The 23,425-nt window shown below is 34.0% G+C and overlaps 1 protein-coding gene across 10 annotated transcripts in view; it reads right to left on the minus strand.

The window, feature by feature from the left end:
* PICALM (phosphatidylinositol binding clathrin assembly protein) overlaps window positions 1–23,425 on the minus strand; it is a 128,132-nt gene that overhangs the window by 34,227 nt on the left and 70,480 nt on the right. For all 10 annotated transcript variants that reach the window (XM_044668211.1, XM_044668208.1, XM_044668210.1 and 7 more), the window contains exons 10-12: window positions 22,497–22,620; window positions 21,839–21,975; window positions 14,165–14,268 (exon numbers count right to left, since the gene is read on the minus strand). In XM_044668211.1, coding sequence (XP_044524146.1) covers window positions 14,165–14,268; window positions 21,839–21,975; window positions 22,497–22,620 — 365 coding nt within the window. The remainder of the gene's footprint in view (window positions 1–14,164; window positions 14,269–21,838; window positions 21,976–22,496; window positions 22,621–23,425) is intronic.

Below are 23,425 nucleotides of genomic sequence, written 5' to 3' on the forward strand. Positions count from 1 at the left end.
AAGAGAAGACAAGGGTTCAAATTCTGGCTCTATCACTTATCAGCAATGTAACCTTAGGCAAGTTACTCCAGGCCTTAGCTTTCTCATCAGACAAAATGAGTTGGATTAGAAGTCCCTCCCAACCTTTAAAACAAACATAACTCTTGAAGAACATTATAAAAGTAGGGAGACAAATGGTCTTATGATCAACTGTAATTCAAATACCTGGGCAGCAACATTTTTGAACCAAAAGGTATTAAAAAAGTAAAAGAGGATGTCTTTTCCCACTCAGGCAGAGAGAGAGAGAGAGAGAGAGAGAGAGAGAGAGAGAGAGAGAGAGAGAGAGAGAGAGAGAGAGAGAGTGTGTGTGTGTGTGTGTGTGTGCCAAATTCTCCATCCAAAGTTATACTAGCAGTGGCAGTAGGTATGTGCAAATTCCCTTCTACTATATTTTAATCACTTCAGTTAGTTAAAAGTACTCCATGAACTGGCTTAAAATTTAAGGTGTCACAAAGTGACATAGTGAACTATGAAAAATTAATAAGTAAACAAAAGTTAAGTTTTGAATACCATTCACAAAAATGAATTAAGTATATTATTTCTAAGGCATCTCTGTGGTGAATTTTCTTATGACTATATTTTATCTAGATAGCATCCTAATAATTACAATCTTAACAGTATGTCACAATAATTTAAATTTCTTCTTCATTTCAATTAAGAAGTATTACTACTTCTATTTCCCACTATCCCCTCTTATAAATAGGAAAAGAAAGAAAAAAAACTTTTCTAACACTTGTGTATAAAACAAAAGGTCATATACATAACTGTATGCCTCATACGTACCCTGAATTCATCCCTCTCTTTCAGGAAGTGAGTAGCAGCAGGCTTCATCATTGGCTCTTTGGTATAAAAATTGGTCACCACATTTCAGAGACCTTAAGTAATTCAAAGTTGTCTGACTTAACAATCTTGTTACCATATGACTTGTTCTCTTGATTCTTTTCACTTCACTTTTCTTGTCATTTCTTGAAAGTCTTTCCAGATATCTCTGAAACTATCCCTTATCACTTTTGACATTGCAATAATATTTCATTGTACTCATAATAAATAGCATAATTTGTTTAGCCATTCTCAATATTAATGTGTACATACCCCCACTTAGTTTGCAATTCTTTGCCACTACAAAAAGAGATGTTATAAATATTCTTATGCAAGAGTACTTTTGTTTTTTCTTTTATCTTTTTTGGTGTGAAAGGGAATTCTTAATTCTCTGTCTATTTTGAGTTAACACTTGGTTAACACTAAGTTAAATATCCCTACTTAGTACCTCACCAGACACTAAGAGTGTTCCAAATCATTTGCTAAAGTGGTTAACAACTCAGTCAGGAAATTGTGAATCCAGAGGATGAGAAGTAGGTCCCACAAGACACTGCCCCCTGGGCAATACTAGACAATTTGAAAGCTGTGATTGGCCCCTGTGAAAAGGGGAAGGGACAATAAGTCACTATAAACGCCCTGAATTCTGGGGCTAGTGGTCAGCTTCAGGAGTCGTCATCAACAGGCCGTCATCTTCATCTTGAACTGCCTCTTAGAGGGAACTTGGGAGAGTGAATAGCTGGCTTTCCTTTCCTGACTTCTGGAGAAATATTAATTCCAGTCAAGGTTTAACAAGTCGTGTCAGGCTGATTTGATCACCAGAGCAATATTTAGTGTGACAGGCTAAATATCTTCTCTACCCTCTTTTTTTATTTCTCAACTTTCATTCTCTCCACCTATTTTGTAAATAAAAACTATTGAAAGCCATTTTGACTTAAGCTATAATATTTTAAATCAGTGACCTTCATAATTATTTATAATTTTCATATGTTTTAATCAAACCCTTAATTTTAATTCCTTACGTTGGGATATAGGACTAATAGTGGGATAGGTCTAGTAGTGGGATAGTTATTTCAAAGAGCATACACATTTTACTGACTTTTGGGGGAAGAGTTACAAATTGTTTTACAGAAGAGCTAGATCAACCCATTACCTGTTCCACCAGGGAACTAACAGGCACTTTTCAGAGGAAGAAATTTGTACCATCAACAAATATGAAAAAATACTCTGAATCATCAAAAACTAGAGAAATGTAAATTAAACAACTCCAAAGTTTCACCTCACATTCATCCTTGTTTTTTCCCTTTACTTTATCACATTAAAAGGGTCTCCAATTTATTCTCAATGCATTGTGGGGGTTGGGGGAAGTGGGCATGAATACAAGCATTATAAATGTAACTTCTGTGCCAGGCCCTCTGCTCAAGTTCTTACAAATATTATCTCTGAAAAATCACCCTGAGTTATCATCATTACACAGTTAAGAAAACGCCAAGGCAAATGGAAGGTAAAGGACATGCCTTGGGTCATTAGATTTGAACTCACATCTTCCTGACTTCAAACCCAGCATTCTTTCCAATTAATCACCTAACTGTCCCAATTCCCTGGGTAATTCTGGCTTTTAATTTTAGATAGATAATATTTACCATATTAAAGAAAAAGTTCATTTATTTGTATTCTTTTCATTAACTTTTTATAGAAACAAATGTTCTACTTGATCAAAAGTTTTTTCTGTACCAATGATATAATTACATTTCCATTTCAGGTATAAAATCAATGTGGTTATAGTGTGTGATCTATCTAATAAGTTGAAATAGTCTCTGTGCTAATATTTCATTTAAAATTTTGAATATGCATCAGAGATATTTGTCTATAATTTTTTTGATAAGTATCAATTCCATATTTGTATCATAAAAAGAATTTGGTAATATTTGATCTTTTCTGCAAACAGATTTGTATTATTGATATTCATCATTTCTTGGATGAATTGTATGTATCTGCCTAGCCTTGGTTTTTTAAGGGGAAGGAATTCATTTATGGTTTTTGGTTTTTTTGGGGGTAGAGTTTTAAAATTCTATATTTCTTTCTATGTTAACCTAAACAATATACATTTTTGTAAACATTCATTCATTTCTTTTGCTTTGTTAGCATAAAGTTAGGAAAGATCATTTTGGGCAACTATTTCCTCTTCATTTGTTGTAACACCTTCATTTTTTATGCTAACAATTTGGTTTTATTCTTTCTTTTAAAAAATCAATTAGCTGATCATTTATGTATTTTGTTTCTTTTTTAAAAAATCTAAATTTTATTAGTTCAATAGTTTTTTAAATTTCAATTTTATTACTTTTCCTTGATTTTCAGAATTTCTCTTTGGTTGTTGAATTGGTATTTCTTGCTGGTTTTTCTAGTTCTTTAGTTGCAAGCATAGTTCACTGGCATGGATTTACTATTTCTCCCTATAACTTGTTTAGATTTTCTTTAATGCATTTTGATCAGTAGCATCAAATAGAAACAGGGGCCACCAAACTATACATAAGGTACTTGCAGTTACATACTGACTTAGAAAGTCTCATGTTAATTACTAATAAAACATATCTATGTTTTACTGTATTTTTATTTTTTTATATCCCAAGTACATTTTAATCTGGTTTAGGCTGCACTTAGGAGTTGTGCAAGTCAGAAGCCTGAAGGCTACATGTTTGATACTTATAGTTTAGATGCTATGCCATTTAGTACATATATATTAAGTATCAATATTATTTCTTTATCTATGGTACCTTTCAGCAAAACATAATTTTCTCTCTTTCAAGTGGGTCCATTGTTGCTGTTGGCTTTTCTTAGATTGATTGCTATCCCTGCTTTTTGAGCTCAGATGATACATAATAGATTTTTACTCCAGTCCCTCTTTTTAATCTATGTAAATCTTTGTTTCAAATGGTTAAATTAACATAATATTTGAATTCAGATCTTTTTATTCTCTTCCATTTTGTGGGTGAGTTTACCCAATTTGGATGATCAGTTTTTATTTTTAATTGCATTTCCTTCTATCCTGTCCTCTTGACTTTCTCCTTCTCTCCCCCACTCCAGTTGTGAAAGAAGAGGAGTGTGTTTTAACACTAGAGATCTATAATTAGGGCAATTTTACTCAGCTGTTCTCTTTTCCACCCCAATTCACAGGTTTTTAATCTTTCTTTTCAATTGCCCTTTCACCATCCACCCTCTAGTGTTGAAGTTTCCTTTGCTGACAACTAATCTCTCACCAATCCTATCCTTTCCCTCTTAAAATCTCATTTTCCTCATCTATTTCTATGTATTTCTACAAACTCTGCAGAGGGAAAGGGAGAGACAGGGGTTCTACCCTCTTCTGACTGGTTCTGAACAAAGTGAGGTTCAAATGATGTCCATAGTCTTTTAACACTTTCTTCTTTGTATTTAATATCTTCTGTGACTCTTGACAGAGTTCTGAGAGGACACTAGGTTTTTTTCTTTGTTAAGATATACATACTTCATCCTTTATAGAGTCCATTTTGATTGCCCAAACATATTTGCCATTTCATTTCTCCAGAACCATGTGTGCATTTCAAAATTTCTACTCCACTCTGGTCTTTTGTCTTTTCCTCAGAAATACCTGAAGTCCTCTATTTCAAAGTCCCTTTTATTTTTCTCCTATGAGATTTTCCTCAGTTTTTGCTGAATAAGTTGAGTTTTTTTTGTTGTTGTTGCAAAAGCTTGGTATTTTACAACATGATATTCCAAATTCACTTTTTATGGCAGTTAACTGCAAAATCTTGTGTGATCCTGACTATAGCTCCTCAGTAAATTGGGTTTTTTCCTCTGGATATTTAGATAAAGTATTTTCATTTGACCTAGATTTTTGCTATAATGTGCAAAACAACAGTTTTCATATTGGGGTTCCTTTCTAGATTTGGCTGATGGATTACTTCTAGCTAAACTCTATTCTCCTGTTCTGAAAGATCTAAGCAATTTTCATTTATGATTTCTTGAAAAATGATACCCAGGGGGTCTATTTTTGGTCATGGATTTTGGGTGGTTTGATGATACTCCAATTATCTCTCCTTTATCTATTTCCTTAGTCAAATATTTTTTTAATGAGGAATGTTATATTTTATTCTATTTTTTAAATGTTTCAATATTTTTATTGACTCTTGGGGGTTACTGATTTATTTCTGGTGCATTCTAATTTTCCAGGAACCTGTTACCTGGATAAGATTTTGTATGTCTTGCATAAAGCTGTTAATTCTCCCAAGTTTTTCCTTGAGCACTTCTCATTCTTTTCAAATTTTTTTAAGAGATTTATAAACTCTTGCTTCATTTCTTTTAGGAATTCTAGTCAACCTTGTGGCCAAGTTGCATTTTACTTTGAGTCTTTACTTACAGATGTTGTAATGTAATTCTCTTCATTTGGGTTTATGTCTTGATTTATGTCTAAATTCCATAATAGCTCTTTATCATGGATATCTTTTTTGTTTACTCATTCTTCCTGGCTTACTAAGTGAATTAATGAGACTTTTGTTAGGGTCAAGTTTAGTCCTGATATGTATTCTCTCTGCTGCTTATTTCTTATTAAGTTCTATATTCCTCTAGGATCACAGAGGCCTGGCACTTATAAACTTTCAAAGTGCTCTAATTGGTCTGATCTATGATGAAGTCGGGGCAGCTGGGTGGCTCAGTGGATTGAGAGCCAGGCCTAGAGACTGGAGGTCCTAGGTTCAAGTCCAGCCTCGGACACTTCCAGCTGTGTGACCTTGGGCAAGTCACTTGACCCCAATCGCCCACCCTTACCACTCCTGGGCCAAGGACGGTCCCTAGCCCAGATGAAAAAGGAGGAGGGTTGGGCGTGGGGCTAGCAACCCCACCCTGTAAAAACTACATCTGCTAAAGAAACTGCAACCTAAAGTAGGGGCAGCTGGGCTAGCTCAGTGGATTGAGAGCCAGGCCTAGAGACGAAAGGTCCTAGGTTCAAACCCGGGCCCAGACACTTCCCAGCTGGGCGACCCTGAGCGACTGTGTGACCCATTGCCTACCGGTTGTGGCCCTATGCTCCTAGAATGGAGTCCCAGGATAAAAAAAAAAAATGATGAAGTCAGATTGTTACTCTCCCAGGGTGAGCTCTGCAAGCACCAGGTCAGTTTGGGTCTATAGCACAACTTTATAGTTTGCCCTTGGTTGAAACTCCAGCTTGCTGCTGGCCTCAGCCTCTGTCAAATAGCTAGAGAATTTTGTAGGTTCAGAGTGTCAGAACTGCATGGTCCCCCTCGTCTGAGCTCCCTGTTCTAGTTATTCAGTTATCTGACTCAATCTGGGTATATGGACTGAATTCCCTGCTACCATTTCAGAGTCAGAGACACTCAGTAGCCTCAACTTTTCCTGTTTTTTGCCTAGTGCATAGCCTTAGGCTCAGTTTCCAATGGATCTGCCTTAATCCATCCAGCATCCAGCACCTAGCACCAGCCTCAAAGCAAAAAAAAAAAAAAAAAAAAAAAAAAAAAAAAAAAAGCACTGGACAGCACCTGCTTCCCAAGTACATAGTATATAACCCTATGCTCAGTTTGTGCTAATGAGACTGTTCCTTGCCTTTCTCTACCATATTCATAGGCACCAGACTAGTTCCCCAACAAGAAGGTCCTGTGTTAGCCTTCCTGGCTGGACTTCTCTGTCCCGTAATGTCTACAAGGCTCTGACTATCCTATGCTGAGCTTGGCTAGAAAAATAGTCCACTGAAAAGAAGGAAAAAATGAAAAAACATTTATTAAGTAATTACCATGTGGCAGAAATTATGCTAAGTGCTTTACAAATATCTCATGTGATCCTCACAACAATCCTGAAAATAGGTGTTTTAATTATTCTTATTGTAAAGCAGAAGAAACTGAGGCAGACAAACAACTTTTCCCAGGGTCACACTGCTAAAAAGTCAGCTCAAATCTGAACCCAGGTCTTCCTGACTCAAGGCTCAGAATTCCATTTACTACACCCACCTAGCTGGGGTATTTTATAAACCAGGGGTGGGCAACGTATGGCTCTCGAGCTAGATATGGCTCTTTTGAGGGCCAGATATGGCTCTTTCTGCCATAAAGTCAATTTTTTTTCAGGCACTGTTACAGGACCGCACACTGTGAACACTGTACGGCTCTAACGAAATTACATTTTAAAAAATGTGGCATTTATGGCTCTCACAGCCAAAAAGGTTGCCGACCCCTGTTATAAACCATTAAAAGGGCTAAGTCACTCCTACCTTCTCTATTCAGCTTCTTTTCCCCTCTAGTGATACAGTATAAAGTAGACCTTTAAATGTGTGTGACCATGGCTGAGAAGTCCATTAGGGAAGTATTATGAGTATTATTCCCTCTTTATAGAAGAGGAAATCAAATGTTTGCAATATAATCTAAAACATAAAAAAATTTGCTGATTTTGCCACTACTTCTCAATAATTTAAGGCATCTATACTATGAATACTTGTCTTAAAAGAAATATTTCAAAACTTTTACAAGACAAATAGCTTTTTATTTCTAAATAAAAATATGAAAACAGAAATGTTTCTATCCTTATGTAATTGTGCCTTGATTTCTGAACAATTACATTTTTTTAAGGTAAAGTATTAAGACATGACTTAAAATCTCCACAGATGAGAAACTTCATAACTTTCAGAACTGATTACAATGAATTTTCCTTGTCATAAGAGGCCTAGTTGTTTGAATAACTACATAAAAACCAAGACTACCATTAATCTCCTAAAAAAAACCACGACATTTCCATAAACATTCTTTAATGGTGTCTTGAGTTAATTGCACTGATGCATTTAACATATTAGTATTCAACCAAGAGCTTGTTTTAACTGTAGATCATTTTACCAAAAATGAAAGACTCACTAATAAAAAGCTACAGGAAACCCTCTATTCTCATGCCCATGATAGAGTGCATCATTAACTGCTTCACATAGAAGCACTGAAACTGCTTTTTAACTTTTTTCCCTTTTGACATCTTAACATTTGCTGCTGAGATCTTTATGGCTTTAGTGATTTGCATTTAACTATATTTCAGAGAGGTATCTGCACCTAACACAGGCAAGAGGAAAATATCTCAAAAAAACTAATAATAGGCACTTCTTTGTTTTCAGGATTGTCCAAACTAGTTCTGTCACTTAAATTTTTTTTTATTTCATTTTTTCATTTGTTTAAAGTTCAAGACCTTTGATAAAAAGAAAGTTCTAACATACCAAAATTGTTTCAGCAGTGCTTTTAATGGTAACTAAAAACTGGAGGAAAAGTAGATACCCACCCACATGAAAATGGCTAAACAAACTGTGGAACATGAAAGTAAGAATAATACTATACTGTAAGAAATGATGAATATGATGAGTACAACAAAATATGAAAAGACTTACATAATTAAAATGGCAAGTGAAGTAAACTAGGTCAGGAAAATATACACAATAAGTATAATAAGGTAAACCAAAAGAACCACTACAAACTCTAAAAAATAAGTGTTATAAAATTATAAAGAACATATAAGCTCTTACAAAAGAGACCTTCCTCTACTCCTCTGCAGAGATGAAACATGTACAGGTGAGCAATACTACATATATTTTCGGATTTTTAGATATACTGATAGGTTTTGCTCATTTTTAAATTTTTCCCTTTTAAAAAAAATAAAAGTCTTTATTACATAGGATGACTCTGGCTGTAGGTGGGGTGGGAGGATGGATTTGCAGAAAATTTAGTTGATATAAAAGATATTAATAAAACTTCATTTTTTAAAAAGCTCATGACCAGAATATGACAGACTACACAAATTAGGACAGTACTGAAGCACTGAACTGAAATCTTAAAACTGTCATCTCCCAAAACTTGCTTAGAATCAAATTACTTTTATATCATCATCCTTGCAATCAAATGTACCTAACAAATGAAATGCCTTGAAAAGACAAGGTAAGTCTCTTGGTTTCTCAAATGTTAGCTGTAATGAAAACCATCTTTTTTTCCTCTCCCCAAAAATTTACAAACAAGATTAACAGCTTTGTTAAGTATAAAATAAGATAAATATTTTTTAAATTGGAAAATAACAATTGGTGGAAACAGATAAGTAATCTAAGGAAAGATGTGATTGATGAAATGCATTTTAATTATTCAGTTCCCATCTCGCTTTTTAGAAACTTTCTTCTACCAACTACATTCTGTATCTGATACCTAACAGTTAACTTTCAAGAAGTTACCTGTGTTCTTACAAGATGTATTTTGGCATACATTCTCTAAGATTCTCTATTCTTCATCTAATTAGAAATAGGATCATAGAATCAAAGATCTACTTATACTACTTCACAAAGCATTCCAGACAGAGGGAAATCTAATTTCCAGAAACACTTCGATTCTTCCATCAATCTGTAACCTCTTAAATGTGGTTATCTCTTTTCCAATGGTGCAGACCACGTGCTATATACCTACCAGCACACATAAATCTCTATGACCTCTCAAAAAGTCTCCAAAGGGATCTACCCATTGTGCCACAGGACTTTTCAAGCTCATTTACTTGTTTTATGAATTGCTTGATGTTAAATAGGCACAAGTTCTCTCTTATTGTCTTCATAGGAATTTGGCATGATTCTAACATAGGGGGATATTGGGTGGAAGACAGCCTTTAAAGCTATCTTTTGCTTTAGTCAATAAAATACTTTTTTGAAGTCAACAAATAACAGTACATCTTGTTTTCTTACATCTTTTGTTTAACTGGGCAACTTTTTAAGATATAACATGCTATAGAGTATATTTTACAAAAGTTTCTTTGTATCTGTCAACTTATATCCTTAATACATATTCTTATAAAGATTTTGTACAGATGGTAAAGTAGATATACATGTTAGTAATTACTGAGCTTATTAGTGTTTTTATAAGAACCATGTTTCTTCCCTACTTTTGATGTCTGTCTCACCCTCAGATATCTTGAAAATGGACAAATAAACACGATCAAAATTGTGTCCCCTCTAGCTTATGCTTTCTCTGTATATACTTCGTTTTAGCTGTTTTTCCTATCTTTGTTTCTCTTAAAGATATTTTACTACTTTGTGTAAAACATTAATCCATATACCATTATCTAAATGTGATGACTCCACTTTCAATAAAGGTGAAGAGAGATGTAACAGATATTTTTATCAATCATTTACATTATTTTATCTATTTGGTCATTTTTTTGACCTCCCAATTTTATGCTTAAATATGTCCATGGATCTCTTGCCCAACATCACGCATACTTATTTCTCCCTCCACTGTTTCTCATTCTTTTAAGAGGAAATGGCCTTCATACTACTGTAAAATATCACAAATAAGTTTATAGTCTAAAATGGTGTTGCCCCCTTCACTGACATGTGATTTGAGTTCTCTAGTGGTGGTTATTGGTTTATACCCATTAATATTCCTTTGGAAATAGTGACGTGTGTTGATGTTTGTTCTTTTATCCTTTTTTTTTTTTCCAAAAGCAAAAGCAACTTGCTTCAATTGATCAGGATGAAGTTACCTCAACTACATACAAACCATATCTCCTCATTTGGTATTGATTTTGATATTTGCTCTAAATAGATGGTTTAACTACACAGAGATGAATTAGAAATTGTTTACCACACTGCTTAGCAGTAATCTCCTTTGGTTAAGAAGCAGTAAATTTGATTAAAAAATGTTTTTTCGTTGCTTACCACATATAGTATCTTAACTTTTGAGGTATTCATGATACAGAGGCATGAGGCTTTATAATCTGTGAACCCTGAACTTCTCTTACTTTCTTACTCCTAAAACCATGTTGTCTAATTTTTGTTTTGCAATGGTCACCATGTCTATCTTGTTCAAGTCACACAGTATTGACAAACTAATTTAATCTGGACAATCCATTATAGAATTTCTCTGCCTTCTCATCCTCTGCATCAGCTACAAGAACAAAAGGTGCAATGGCCTTCATAAATGTCTTTTGGCCAATGTTTATCATGAGTGATATGATGTGAAATGATCACATATCCTATGAAATGTTTCTTGTTTTCTTTTGTCTTAGGATAAGACAAACTGCTAATTCTGTCATAGATGAACTATTACATTCTATAGTAATAAAAGACCTAGATTATGCAAATGCTGGGCAGATTGCAATTTGTTATCTTTGAAAGATCTTGGAGAAAAGGAGAGAAACTACAAGATTGTAGAAAGGACAATATCCTCATTTAAAAAAACAAAAATGAAGAGATTAGTCTGCCAAGTGCAGATCAGTAACATAATGAAGGAAAGATTCTGAAAAATAATTAAAAGAATTATTAGTAAGCAGCTAGAAAAAGAATCAGTAATCACAGAGAACCAGAATACTTTATAAACAATAGGTTCTAACCATTTCATTTTATCTCCTTTATTTTGAAAGGGACACTAAATAGTTATTTCAGGGGAATTACAGAAATAGCTTGCCTAGTTTCTGACAATGATTTGACAAAGTTTCTCACTCTTTTTGTAGAAAAGATGAAAAGATATAGGCTAGATGATTCTGCAATTATATGGATCTATTGCTGGCTAAACAGCAAGATTAAAACTAGTTATTAATGGATAAATGTTAATATGAAGGCCATCTCCAGCACAGTGCCCCAACAATTGGTGCTTGGTCATGTACCATTTCTAATATATATGGGTAACGGTAAAAAATGGCAAATCAAAAAAAGTACTAAGAATACCTTGAATGACAGTCAGGATCCAAAAAAGATGAAGACAGATTAAAACAATGGGCTGAATATAAGAAGATAATATTTAATTGGGATAAGTGTCTCCTCTAATATTTGGGTTATAGAAATTAACATTTCAAAAACAACAAAGGAAACAGTATAGCAATTAATCTAAAAACAAGCAAAAACTTGGTATACTCGATAAGTATACAGTTTGATAGAGCAGGCCATACAGGATTGCTTTGGTCAGATCACATTTAGAAAAGTTTGTTTAAGAAGAGTGTCAGTAAGCTGGGCAAAGCATAGGAGAGGCAGGCAACCAGGACAATAAAGGACCTTGAATTCAAGATTTGGAGTCTTTAATCTAGAAGATTCAGGAAGGACATAATAATTATCTACAAATATTATGAATATCACTTGGAAATGGTTATTAAGATTTCTATCTGGCCCCAGAGGATAAAACTAAGTGCATAAGATGGAAGCTGCAAAGAACTCAATTTATATGCTGTACAATATAAAGAGAAACTTCTTAAAAATTAGATGCATAAAATGAACTGTCTCAAGAGGTAACAGCTTTCCCTACTCTGATAATCACAAAGCAAAGGAGAGATGACCATTTGTCAGTTTTGTCTTGGTACAAATTGGAATGGATGGCTTCTGAGGTCTCTAACAACAAAAGTATTTTTCCAATTTTTTTAGGAATTCCAAATAGTGCTTCAAATTCCTTTATTTGACTCTACAAGTACTGACTCTGAGTCATTCACCCATGTAGTGGTAACTTCCTTTTGTCTCCTGGTTACATTTATAATGAGAATGCAAATATTAATATAAGATCATAGGTTTCTAGCTGGAAAGAACTTCAGAAATTTTGATTGACCTCCTATTTTTCAGATAAGGAGTGAACCCTGGGGGAATAATTTTACTAAGACTATCTGAGAAATAAGAGTCAGGCTCAAAACTAGGTTCTGTGGCTCCAAATTGGTGTTTTTTTTTTTTTTCCCTTTCACCAAATTAGTCAAGCTTCTCCTGTAATATGCCTGTTCATTTGTTACTGAACAAAGATTTCATATTTAAATCAATAGCTAAATTGGAACTTACAGATGGCTTAGGAACTATTACTCTTCCAACATCTAGCCCCTATTTTGCCACTGTCGTTACAGAAGTGAAAAAAGGCCAAACAAAATGAAGGGTCATTTTGATATTTTTTTCTCTTTCAAAAGCTGCCATAGGCAAAAAGAAGTTAACTAGTAATGGAGTGGCCCATCTACTTGGTGATAAATTCTTTATGCTTAGCTAGGTTGGTGCTCAAACAGCATAATATGCTATAACCATTATTCAAAGCCTTTCTATTCTAGCATGATACACTATCAAAGCTTGTGTTCTTTGCCAAAGCCTGACAGAATTCTGACTTGACTTCATGTAAAAATGAGATATGACAGTAACATACTACAGAAGCAAAAAGTACCTATTGCAAACTGAACACACAAATTTGGAATAATTCATATAACTATTTCATATCCAAAAAAGATTTACCATGAAAGTAACAGGTTAGGGAACACTTCTAATTTTCATGCTGTAAAGGATTAGGAAAGTTGGCTTATTAATTCAGATCCTATTTGTGAACTAATGATATCTGAAGACAATATGGCTTGAAGCTCTCTTCACTTAGACATCACATATCCTTTCCTGATGTTCCCTTTCCCTCTTTCTATGTAAGTGTAGGTAATGACCAAAAAAAAAATTTTTTTAAACTTGTTGAGTTAGATAAAGAACTTTATACATCTGGATCCCTTTTCTTTTAGAATACAAGAAAAATCTATAATCATGGTTTCCTCAAATATTAAAGTTCCTATATATTAAAGATATTATGCAAGTATTTCTGATTTTAAGAACCAAGAATTTTTAATAGTAATTATTAACCTTTTGGTTTGAATCAAGCAAACATTTAAAACAAAAAAGTAAATCCCTGTTGATTCACTAAAAAATCATGGAAAATATTCTGTTAATATCAACTGTGTTACTAGTTATAACTATTACACATTCTCCAGTTTTTCTCAAGGGAAAATATACCTTTTAAAAAAAAACAAACCTTATCTTCAGACTTAATTTCAATACTAAGTATCAGTTCCAAGGCAGAAGAGAGGTAAGGGCTAGACAACTGGAGTTAAGTGACTTGCCTAGGGTCACAAAGCCAAGAAGTATCTTAAGGCTAGATATGAACTCAAGACCTCCTGTCCAGGCCTGGCTCTCTAACCACTGAACCACCTAGCTGCCTTTGCAGTTTGATTAGCAAAAAAAGGCTAAGTTCTCCTTAAGTTATGGATAAAGATTTAATAAGCAGCTAAACTCTAAAAGCACATGACAAACTCAGTAGTGCAACATAAAAAATTTTTCTATGGCATTTTATCTTACTTTTTAATTTAGTCTACACTAATAAATTATGTATTTATTAAATTTCTTCAAAAACCAAAGTGCTCCAACACAATTACTTTGATAGAAATCACTCATATTGCCATTTATCAAATCAAACCAAAATCACCTAGAAAAAGCAAAAAACAATAGTGACTAAAAATATAATTTATACAATGTTCCATGAAGAATTCACTGACTGCTTACCTCCCCATGTACTTGCTACCTGAGGTGCAGTTGATAAAGAATGTACAGATGGATGAAAACTTGGCTGTTGCAAATCAAGTAGATCATTTGGCAGCTTTGATGTGCTAAAAAGAGAAATTTCAAGGAAGGATTTTATTCTCATGCATACTTGGCTATAGTTGCATATAAATTTAATATCAAGAGTATAAAGAGTCCCTTTAGCAAGACTAAAATTCTGCCAAAAGCAGAAGAGGTCACCAGGGATGAGATGGCTTTAAGATAAGGCAACATTATATACTAAATGGGCATATAAACATTATGTAAAACTTTATATTCATAATTACATACATATGTAAATTACTACAAGCCTTTAAAATCTTAATGCCTATCCCACTCTCCTATTCCCTAATTGATAAATGGTCAAATCTCAGATGAAGCAATTAAAACTATCATACAGGGCAGCTGGGAAGCTCAGTGGATTGAGAGTCAGTCCTAGAGATGGGAGGTCCTAGGTTCAAATCCAGCCTCAGACACTTCACAGCTTTGTGGCCCTGGGCAAGTCACTTGACCCCCTTTGCCCACCCTTACCAATCTTCCACCAAGGAGCCAATACACAGAAGTTAACACGAAAAAACCTATCATATACAAAAAAACCCTATCATATACAAAAAAAAAAAAAACTATCATATAAAAAAATGCTCCAAATGTAAATTAAAACTCTGAGATACCACCTCACACTTATCAGAGTGGCTAATCTTACCAAAAAGGAAAATGAAAAATTTGGGAGATATGGAGTTCTATCACATAAAAGTAAAAATAATTCAAACACCCAAAATGAAGGAGTACCAAGAAATCATAGAAGAAACCTGGAAAACAATATTCCAAAAAATAAAGGCTTACAAATCAAAAAAAAAGCTTACCACAAAAAGCTGAATATTATGCTATAGGGAGGGTAAAAATGAACTTTTTTGGAACAGAGGATGTTTAAACATTTCTAATGAAAAGACTAGAAATGAGTAGGAACTTTGAAATGCAAACCCAATTTGTGAAATACAAAGTCAAATATATTTGGGTCATTGGAACTGTATGATGCAGTGTAAACATTCTAATAGAATGAAAAGAAACAATATCCCTTCAGAACTTTGATGTTTTCATAGGATAATGAGGAAATTAAATAAGAAAAACAAAAGACGTAATAATGGACTAGTTCTGTTCTGTAGTATTTAAGAGGGAAAGAGAAAGGATGGCAAAAGTAGTATACCAGTATAGAAAGCACTGAAAAAGAAAGTAGAATTTATCCTCTATTTCTCATAACTGGGATGGGTACAAAAAAAGAGTACTCAACCTAGGAGAAAAAGGAAGAATGGGCACCAAATGACCTCTACTCTTATCTGAAACTGATAAGTGAGAGTTCAACATACAGTTTGTTGTAGAACTACATTTCCTACTCAACAAGGAAACAAACAATTGAGGTGGGGGATGTTTAGAGGGAGACAAATCCTTGAGAGGGAATAGGTACTAGTCAACAACTTTCTGATCCTGAAAGGGTACTAACATTAAAAAAAAAAAAATTAAATATACAACTAGATTCTAAGAGGGAATGATCATCAAGTGGCAAAGAGCTGAACAAACTATGATATATTAATGTAATGGTACTCTACATGAACCAAATAAGCTCATCTAGAAATACCAAATTTTGGATTGCTTATGTATATTTTAGGCAAAATAAAAATTCTGAAGAGAAAATAACTGAACAAAATAAAACAAAAATGTACAACATTGAAGTGTTTTGTGCCATTATTTGTATGAAGTGAAATTGCCCAAAATACTACGCTATAAATAGGACAGTTATGATGTCTATGTAAGATAAAGTGAATCATTAAAGAAAACACAGCAAGTTGAATAGAAGAGCTAGACATCACAATAACTATAAGTGGCTTACAAAGGAAGTATACTTGGGCAAAATGTCACTTTACAGATCTATTATCAAAACTTTTTTTTACTCTAAAACAATAATCAGGGGGGCAGCTGGGTAGCTCAGTGGATTGAGAGTCAGGCCTAGAGACAGGAGGTCCTAGGTTCAAATCTGATCTCGAATACTTCCCAGCTGTGTGACCTTAGGCAAGTCACTTGACCCCCATTGCCCACCCTTACCACTCTTCCACCAAGGAGCCAATATACAGAAATTAAGGGCTTAAATTTTTTTTTTAAAGTACGCCTAAAACAATAATCAGTAGTAATATTTCCCATAAATTAATAAGATAGAACACAAATATCAGACTAATCAAGTTCCATATAACAATTGTCTCGCTTTCCTTGTGCCTATTTCCTGCAATGTCAAGGATGTGTAATTCTAAATTCGACTGTCTTGTAATAATTTGTCTATTACACATTAGCACCAGTTTGTATAAAATATATACATAAAACAACTAAATTGTTTTTCTTGATCATTTTCTGTCCCTAACAAGGGAAATTACAGGTTTTGAATTTAAAACCATCTTATGTCAACAATATTTAACATGATATATTTTTAAAATTACTTAGTACAGAATGCCAATCTTCAATCCCAAATAGGCTATTTTGTGTATGAAAATTAGCTACTGAGATAAATGATATGTATTAATTTTTAACTTGTTAATGCCTTGAGGGAAAATAAGACTGTTATAAATATCCTTTTTACATTTTCTATACTATCTGGCAGTATCTTAAGACTTTTCATAATCGATGAAAAGTTAGAATGATGGCTTTTCCCCTCTCTAAAAGTCATAAATAAAATTATTACTTTACTTCTTGAACACTTTTAAAAAAACTTTTATTTTGAATATTTTCCCACAGTTACATATTTCATGTTCTTTCCCTCTCCCCCAAACCTCCCTACCCCCCTCAGCCGATGCACAATTCCACTGGGTTTTACATGTATCATTGATCAAGACTAATTCCATATTATTGATAGTTGGGCTAGAGTTATCGTTTAGTGTCTACATCCTCAATAATATCCCCTCTTAATCCCATGTGTTCACCTGTTGAACACTTAAATAAAATGCCCAACAGACTGCTTTATCTTCAGTTTTTCCTTCTATCTCTAATAGGGCTTCGTTATTTCAAGAGTACCTGTCTTAGTAATTCTTAGTCATCACTTGTGATTCTTTAAAATAGCCTATTCATTTTAAATCAGCACTAAAACATTATTCCATGTGATTTTAAGTTTATTTTCTGATAGTTTTTAACATACAAAAATTAGAATTTCTTCTAGCGGGAAATGGAAATGATATAAGTCCATCATCAATATTAGTAATAATAATGAACATATGCAATATAGTATTTTTAAGATTAACAAAATGCTTTAACATGAAGGTAGTTTAGGTAATTACAGGTATTATCTACCATTTACTACCATTTACTAATGAGGAAATAACCTTAGTGGATTTAAGGGATTTGCCTATGATCACATAGCAGGTATCAGAAATAGAATATAAAACTAAGTCATGGTGCCTGCAAATTTTTTTGTTGTTGCTTTAGTTTACATTTTGATAACTTTTTTTAATATAACTGGCTTCCTTTGCAAGTTATGTATTTTATTCATTTAAAAATGTAATTCTATTATGACCAAAAGGGCTTTAAAAGACTGCATGCCCTTTGATCCAGCTATACAACTGCTGGGTTTGTATACCAAAGAGATAATAAAGAAAAATATTTGCACAAAAATATTTATAGCTGTGCTCTTTGTGGTGGCAAAAAATTGGAAAATGAGGAGTTGTCCCTTGATTGGGGAATGGCTAAACAAATTGTGGTATATGATGGTGATGGAATACTATTGTGCTAATAGGAATGATGAATTGCTTGATTCTATAAAAACTGGAAAGACCTCCATGAAATGATGCAAAGTAAAATGAGCAGAAACAGGAGAATATTGTACACAGAAAGTAAACACTGTGGAATGATCAAATGCAATAGACTCTGCTACTAGTTGCAATGCAATGATCAAGAACAATACCAAGAGACTTATGAGAAAGAATGCTATCCATATCCAGAGGAAGAACTGTGGGAATAGAAACTCAGTAGAAAAAAGCATATGATTGATCAAGCAGTTTGATGGGTATATGATTGCGGGGTTTTGGTTTTAATAGATCACTCTATTACAAATAGAATAATATGGAAATAGGTTTTGAGCAATAATACATGTATAACCCAGTGGAATTGCATGTCAGCTCTGGGAAGGGGACAGGGAAGAGGGAAGGGAGAGAACATGAAACATGTAACCATGGAAAAAAACACTCTAAATAAATAAATACACACACACACATATGTGTGTGTATGTATGTGTGTGTGTGTGTGTATATATATATATATAAATATATGTATATATTGAATTCTGAAAAGAAATCCATAGGTTTCACCAGATAAAGGGTCTATATCACAAACCTTTGCTCTATATTAAGCTATCATGGAAAATGACAACAGAATACAATAAAGAGTCTGCTAAATGCATGGAATACACAACATGACTTTTAGCAAACCAAACTGATGATGTATTAAGTTTTTTTTTTTTAAACAAAAAAGGCTTCATTTAAATTAATGGTTCCAAGAGAAGTACTTTGCTCAAAGATCTAGTTTATAGTGGTCCTATTTGTTTATGTTAGCGTTTTAACTATTCGAGTTGCAGAGAAGGTATCAGCCTTTATTGGTTAAAGGAGTTTCCCCACTAAGGAATTCTATATACTAATGAAATCATAGGTCCAGTTACTATCAAACTTGCCAGTTTCATCTCCTATGCTCTTCAAATGGAACAACAACCTCCAAAGACCAATATCCATGGAGACAAAGTAGTGAAGAGGGGAGGTGTTGAGGAGTTAATCAGCTGGGCTTTAGGAGTTTGTTCTATGTCAATTCAGTTTGGCTATGTAAGTAAGTAACTTCACCTGACCCACTATATTTAAGCCAGCCCTTCATCTATGCTTCAATTCCCATCCAATTGACCACCACGACACCAGGATCTGTACAGGAAAATTACTATTTGCCCTAGTACATGTGTTTTCCTACCCTTTCCCACTCACTTCACTTTCTATATCTTGTTCTTACTCTTTAAATTGTAATCAAATCAGTTCTACTGTTGCTACTAAAAAGAATAAGACATTATTTTTGGCTCTACTAACAAACTCAATGAGTCCACAGACCAAAACTCTCTTCCTTTAGCCACACTCTCCTATGGGGTCTATCTCATTATTAGAATAAAAGTTCTTCAAGGTAGGAATCTGGTTTTTAATCCACTCTGCTATGTGCTTCCATCTTATGGGTGAGTTCATCTCATTTACTTTCACATTATGATTATCATCTGTGTTTTCCTCTTTTAATCCTGCCCTTTCTTCTTTCACTCTTTCCATCCACACTAGTGTTTTGCTTTTAATCATTCCTCCCATTTCCCTTCCCTTATATTACTCCTCTCCTCACTACCTCCTTTCTTATTCCTCTCTTTTATTTCCCTTTAGGGTAAGATAGGTTTCAATACCCCATAAATCTGGCTTTTCTTTCCTTTCTGAGACAATTTTAGTGAGAGTACAGTTTAAGTATTATCTGTCAGCACCCTCAACCTCTTCCTGCAGCTCTTTATGTGATATAATTTACTCCATTTTACTTCTCTTTCCCCATTTCTCTTAAAGCAATCTTCTTTTCCCCCTATTTTTTTTTTTTTTGCATATCATCCTACACAGTTTACTATGACACCCTCTGTCTACATATACTTCTTCTATTATGGTAAGAATAACTATTTTTAAAAGTTATAGATATCATCTTTCCACATAGGATTATAAAAAATTTGACCTTATTGAAGCCTTTAAATTTTTTCTCTTTCTTATTTACCTTTTTATGCTTCTCTTCAATTTTGTATTTGGACATCAAATTTTCTGTTTTAAGTCTGGTCTTTTCTTCAGGAATGCTTGTAAATCTTCCATCTTATTAAATGACCATACTTTCCCCTGAAAGAATATAGTCAGTTTTGATGGGTAGGGGTTCTTGGTTGTAAACCCAGTTCCCCTTCCTTCTGGAATATCATATTCCAAGCCTTCCAGTCCTTCAAAGTGGAAGCTGCCAGATACTGTATAATCCTGACTATGGCTCCATATCTGGATTGTTTCTTTCTGGATGTTTACAATATTTTCTCCTTGGTCTGGGAGCTTTTAAACTTGGCTATAACATTCCTGGGAGTTGTCAGTTGGGGATTTATTACAGGAGGTGATTGGTGGATTCTTTCAATTTCTATTTATCCTCTTATTCAAGAATATCAGGGCAGTTTTCTTTGATAATTTCTTGTAATATGATGTCTAAACACTTTTTTTAAAAATCATGATTTTTCAAGCAGTCCAATTAATTCTTAAATTGTCTCCTGGATCTATTTTCCAAGTCAGTTATTTAATATTTTCTTCTATTTTTTGATTTTTTAAATTTTATTATTTCTTGATATCTCATGAAGTTATTAGCTTCTATTTGCCCAATTCAAATTTTTAAAGAATTAATTTCTTCCATGACCTTTAAATCCTACTTCTCCGTTGGATCCATTCTACTTTCCAGTAACTTTTCTTCACCGGATTTTTGTGCCTCTTTTTCCATTTGAGCAATTTTGCTTTTTAAGCTATGTTCTTTTTGTATTACTCTCATTTCTTTTTCCCATTTTTCTTCAACCTATTATTTGAATTTTGAATTCCTTTTTCAGTTCTTCTAGCACCTGATACCAATTTCCACTTTTCTTTTAAGTTTTGCATGTGGTTTCTTAGACTGCGCTGTCCCCTGCTGATTCTGTGCTTTGCTTGTATTTCTTTTGCTGTTTGCTCATTTTCCCAGCCTTTTTTTCCTGTGGACTAGGAGTTCTGAAAGCTGCTGATTCTGTCTCAGCACTCTGAGCTATTTTGTCCCGGGGTTAAGGGCTTCACCACAAGGCAGGCCTTGAAAGGGCCAAGTACTACAGACTTCTGGGCCTCACTACAGGATGGTGCCAGGGCCTGGGGCTTCAAGGTGTGGATCTGAGGTGCTCTGTCGTTGGTGTAGGCAGGATCCTGAGATCCCAAAGTTGGTCCATGCCCAGATTCAGAACCTGACACAGTTGGTGAGGGGTGGTTGGCCAGAACTCATCTGTGAGCAGTTTTGCTTCTGGTTCCCCCTCATCCCATGAAAATAGACTCTCTCTCTGCCTACCTTTTAAGTTGTTTTCAGTGGGAGAGCCTCCTCGAACCATCTTGCTGTTGATTTTTGACTTCTGAGGTTTTGAGGCACTTTTTAAAGATTGGGTTGGAAGGATTGTCAGAGCTCACTCCTACTAAGCTGCCATATTGACTCCACCCTCTCCCTTCAAAGCAGAATGTTTATATTCCCAATGACTCATAAATGCTTTCCCTTCCATTCAACCTAGAGTAATTTTTAAAATTTCACCAACCAAATTAAATCTAGGGAAATTTCTTATTGCTACTTCCCAAAAAATTTGAGAGGCTGAGGCTTAAAACTAACTCAAATATCTCCTATCCTTACTTGAGGGTTGTTTCTGTTTGTCTTTGTATCCTCAGCACTTAGCCCAGCACCTAGCACAGAGTAGTAGGCTGTTAACAAATGCTTGTTGATTGAATTATTAAAATGCAAATTTTTAAAAGAATAAGAATCTCTGCACAAATACTAGTAATCTGTTTTACAACCTAGAAATCCATAACTTACCTGTTAGAAGAACTAGGGGTAGAAAATATGTCAATGGCTGGTGCAGTCATTATACTGCCTGCTGAGGTGGATACGGGAGAGGCTGCAGTTGTTAAAGAGGTATGAGGTTTCTTTGCAAGTTCTTTTAGACGCTGTTCCTACAGAGAAAATATAAATCCAGAAAAGGAATTTATTTACATGGCTTCTGACAAAAAATAAAACTTAACGCATTCTATCATTCATTGCAAACATGTTATTTTCTGGCTACTATAATTACCTTTTTGTTGTAGATGACAAAGAATTAGGTTACCAGATTGTTTCACATATTATCAACTGTTTATCCAATGTTCAATTTCATACCATTTACAAAGAATCATAGACTTAACAGAGCTGGCAAGAACCCTGGAGGCCACCAAATCCAACCTGCTCATTTTATTGATGAAAAACTGAGACCAAGAGGTCAAAATGACTTGCCAACATTTATATAGGTATCAAGTGCTTGAGGCAGGATTTGAACCCAGAACTTCCAGGCTCCAAGTTCAAAACTCTACTATATTATGCTCATTTAATAAATAAAACATGCCTAGTTACAGTTTTCACAAAAATAAAATTACTATTTTTATCTTTAGTCTTAAAGAATGCTTACTTCTTTTTCCAATAAAGGGAAAGATATACTTGCCTTTAAAGCTTTTAAACGCGCCTGTTCCTCCTCTAAGGCTGCTTGCTTTTCCCTTTCATCCACTTTGGTTAGAGACAGGCCAGTACTTGCCAGGGAAGAGACAGCATTGGAAAGGGTTGTAGCCCTAGAATAATTGAACAGAAAAAGAGATGAAGATTGTTCAAATGTTTCATATCACAGTAAGAGGCAAGGGAAGGAATAGTCTGGTGTACTCCCAAAATTTAACATAGTACCTGGCACACAACAGATTAAATGCTTACTGGCTGACTACTGCAATACTGCATGTCAGACTTTTTTCGATAAATTAGTTTTGCTGAATTATTTTCTACTCCTTTTTTACTCATAAAAGAATGCATTTCAGAGCTAGGAGGGAGAGTGAGAAATACAGTTGATGTAAAAATAAAATATATCAATAACTTAAAAAAAGAAGATTTAGTAACCTTTTAACAGATGCCATTAAATTTACACATTTAAGACATCAACATAACTATAAAACTTTCTGGGACAAAATTTCACACAAATCAGATTTTTATAAATTTAGTTAAATTCCTTCATTTTATTACATTCCCACAAATATTACACATTAATGTATGGGGGTGGTGGTGGAAGGAGTTAACATCAGGCAGTAAAGGAATAAAAGGCTATCAGAACCAGTAACAAACCACCTTCTATTTGGTTCTGTTTACCTCTAGGCCAGATATTTGTTAAACCTTCAGTAGGATGGCAAAAAAAAGTATAAAATTTCATATTGTCACTTTTATAATCTTAATCACATAAAGTCTTCCAATTCTAAAGGGTTAAAAAATATTAATCACATTCTGATAAACTACAAATTATACAAAATTTTTCCAAAATGATAATTTAGCCATTTAAAAAGATGATTTCTCTGAATTAATTGGACTTTTTTGATCTTTTATTATTAATTTTAT

The sequence above is a fragment of the Gracilinanus agilis genome, chromosome 3 (genome assembly GCF_016433145.1).
Source record: "Gracilinanus agilis isolate LMUSP501 chromosome 3, AgileGrace, whole genome shotgun sequence".
NCBI classification, from domain to species: domain Eukaryota; kingdom Metazoa; phylum Chordata; class Mammalia; order Didelphimorphia; family Didelphidae; genus Gracilinanus; species Gracilinanus agilis.